Raw genomic sequence first — 3,205 nt, forward strand, 5'->3', positions numbered from 1 at the left:
GAGAGAGAGAGAGAGAGAGAGATGGGTGTGTGTGGGGGGGGGGGGGGGAAGGCGGGAAAGGTTTGTGTGTGTGTGTTTGCCTGTGTGCTCGAGGTGCATATGTGTTTACTTATACACATGTGTGTTTGAGTTTTTATTGGTGACCATTCCTGTTTAATAGTACAGTCTGTAGAGCTATGAATGCCGAAATCAATCTACAATACGGCATACACAAAGTACATGCAGCACCTGAACTCTCAACAGCGAAATTCAAATATAAAGAGCATTGATCTTCGGATAGCTGCCCTTACAGTATATAACCCGCAGACCTTGATCTCATTTGCGCCACACTTTTCATAAGGCAAGCAAGCAAATACATGCCGATATTAGTTGTACTTGCGTCTAGATACAGGGGTTATTACATTCAGAAACTGGCGTAGTACTCTCGACACCAAAAACAGTATGCACACAACTCTTCAGATTCCTCTTGTAACAACCAGAACAACCCCCATAAGCGTATACCTGAAGATTCTCAGATCACACACATATAGCCTGGTCAACCCCGCAATCTCTACACTCCCATTCACAAAGACCGGCCGTCGTAAGAACAGACAGAGAGATGCTGAGACCGAGTGCGAGTGGGTGACATGTGAAAGCCTTGATATCACCGAACACTTAACGCGCAAGCCACCCAACACCACTACCAAAGCCCCCCGACCCCCTGAGAGCACAGCGAGTATGTGCGTATATGAACAGGGCTGCGAGGAGGTCGATATAGAAATGTACCAGCCGTCGCACCGGTATGTTTGTTGGGAATGGGGGAACTCGGGTTGAGGATGGTGTGGTTTCTAGATCCATCGCTACAGCGTGGCGCTTTCCCTTGGCTTTTGACGCTTTGTGCTGTGTGTCAAAGGATGGCGAGGACAACATCAAGGGTATTGGTTGCTCTACGAAACGGCCTTTGACGTACCTCAGAGCATGGTTTTTCTCAGAGAACAGATATAACATTACCTATTTGTGTATCAACATATGACGGGTACGTCGGCGAACTCTTATTGTACTTTATATTCTTATTGCACTGTATGAAGTATACTTTGCTTCAAAACCATATCAACCCAACCCGCATGTAACGACGGCATCTCCCTCTCCAACCCAACCTGTATTTCATTCCTGCCCCACTACACTACGCAACACGGATCAGCCAGACGACCAATCAGATTCGGGTACATGATAATCGAAAGAGTCAAGGAGCGCACCGACAGAGAGGTGTGTGTGGTGTGGTCGAGGTGTGTCTGCAGTGCTTGCCGGGGGTGTGTGGGCTACACAGTTCTCATTGCCGGGTTTGTTTACAGCTGTGTGATGGGACTGATATGTCGTGTTTCTGATGCTGAATCACCGGAATTCAGGGGCCAGCATATTTGGATGGGCTTTCTACGTTGCATTTCCGTTAAACCCGGCGTTGCATACGTTTTGTGAATGAGAATACAACTTATATACAATAACAGTGGGGCGCGGTTTGATTAACGTATTATGTTTGTTTGTGCCCCATCTGACAGCTGTACGATAGGCTGCAGACCCAACGCGAGAGGAGAGATGCTGAAACGGAGAGAAAATCATGCGATGTTGCAACACACACTAATATACAACAGACGAGTGATACTGGGAGGGAAGGTGTGCCGTATGCGAAACAAATATTTTGTTTGAGTATTGTTTTAGTTGAATCAATTGCTGAGATAGCATTGAATACAAATATTACATAGGGAATGAATCTCGGGGTGTAAAATGTGATCTTATAAATATAGGTTTGGTGATGACGGGTGGGGGGGTAGGATGTATATGTGATTTACCAAGCGCATGTAATCCCGTTGTATGAATCACACACGACCACAGACAATTTACGTACTTATATATTTGCCAACACGCATCTTTACACTAGCACTCATGTATGTCGCTCTATGTGCGTACATATGCATATACATTTGAATAAGTGTATTTGTATGAACTTCATAGCATTCGCTATGTGTTGCGGTGTCTGAGATTATGCTGTGAGCTATGCTATTATCTGCATGTCTAGTTTTGCTCCAATCTGTCTCGGTATCATTCCTTTCGCCTGGTTTAAATATAGCAATCCCTATACATTGTTTCTTATTCGGAACACTTCATGATATATTTGGCTTTGTGTGCTATAAGCCGATAATATCTGCCAATTTCCTGTACTAACCCTAGTTTCTATTAACACTAGTTACTAAATTCGCTCGTAAGATAGTTGAGTTGTGAACTGTAAAACATCGAACAGCCACGTAAACTGTATTTGTGTCTACGTGGAGACAATTTTTTTGGTAGTGTACCAGTTATACGACCTGTGTATGCAGACTTTACACAGACACCGTTTCATATCAATATACACATTGAACACCATTCTCATTCGATAGTACATGTCATCAAGAACTCCCCGCTTGTGTTGTATTTGGAGATAAAGCGATTGGTAGACAGGCACTCAGGGCATATCTTTTATTTTGAGCAGAGACAGAGTGCATATTGCTCAGCAATACTCTCCGTGGACAGGACAAATGCGCCATCACATTCCGGTCATTGGTCACACCTGTCAGAGGCCACGCTTGCGCGCACACGTCCTCCTTTGAGCTTAAAGTATGTATAGGCCATCTCTACCTCTACGGTTATAAAAAGTTGCCTCAAGGGTCGTACTCACTACTATGTATATAGGATTAATGGAGATCCGCATACACGCACCATACACTCCCCTTGTTCATATACTTGCTTGGGCACGCGCTCCTGCTAAGATTTTGAGTTCTGTGTGGTGCGGTGTGTGGCCGTCGGTTGGTTGCTGGGGTGGGAAGTGGCGGCCTGTGATGTTTGCGCACACACAGACATACACATACACATATACATACACATACACATCGGTATACACAAAGTGTAGTTAAATTGCCATGAGCGTAGGACTAAGCACGGATACTTCTGGCGCAAATCGGACTTTTAACATTTCATGGCCGTTAAATTGGTACCGCGAATAGACACCCAACATTTGCTATACATACAACACTAGCCATAAACAAGCAAAAGGCTTCATGCAAGGTATTCTCATCTCATATCACACAATTAGTAAACAGCTACCACACATACAACACTAGGCATATACAAGCAAGCGGTGTCATGCAGGGTAATATCATCCCTTATCACACAATAGTAAACAGTTACTACATAT

General features: G+C 44.4%; 1 protein-coding gene across 1 annotated transcript; it reads left to right on the top strand.

Moving 5' to 3' along the window:
* Positions 1 to 441: 441 nt before the first annotated feature.
* SARC_06688 (hypothetical protein) lies at positions 442 to 1,650 on the top strand (the record flags this gene model as incomplete). Its single annotated transcript, XM_014299400.1, has 3 exons — positions 442 to 779; positions 1,181 to 1,265; positions 1,536 to 1,650. Coding segments are annotated over 3 exons (538 nt in total), but the record flags the coding sequence as incomplete, so codon positions are not given.
* Positions 1,651 to 3,205: the final 1,555 nt, after the last annotated feature.

This window comes from Sphaeroforma arctica (assembly GCF_001186125.1).
Source record: "Sphaeroforma arctica JP610 unplaced genomic scaffold supercont1.488, whole genome shotgun sequence".
Lineage (NCBI taxonomy): Eukaryota > Ichthyosporea > Ichthyophonida > Sphaeroforma > Sphaeroforma arctica.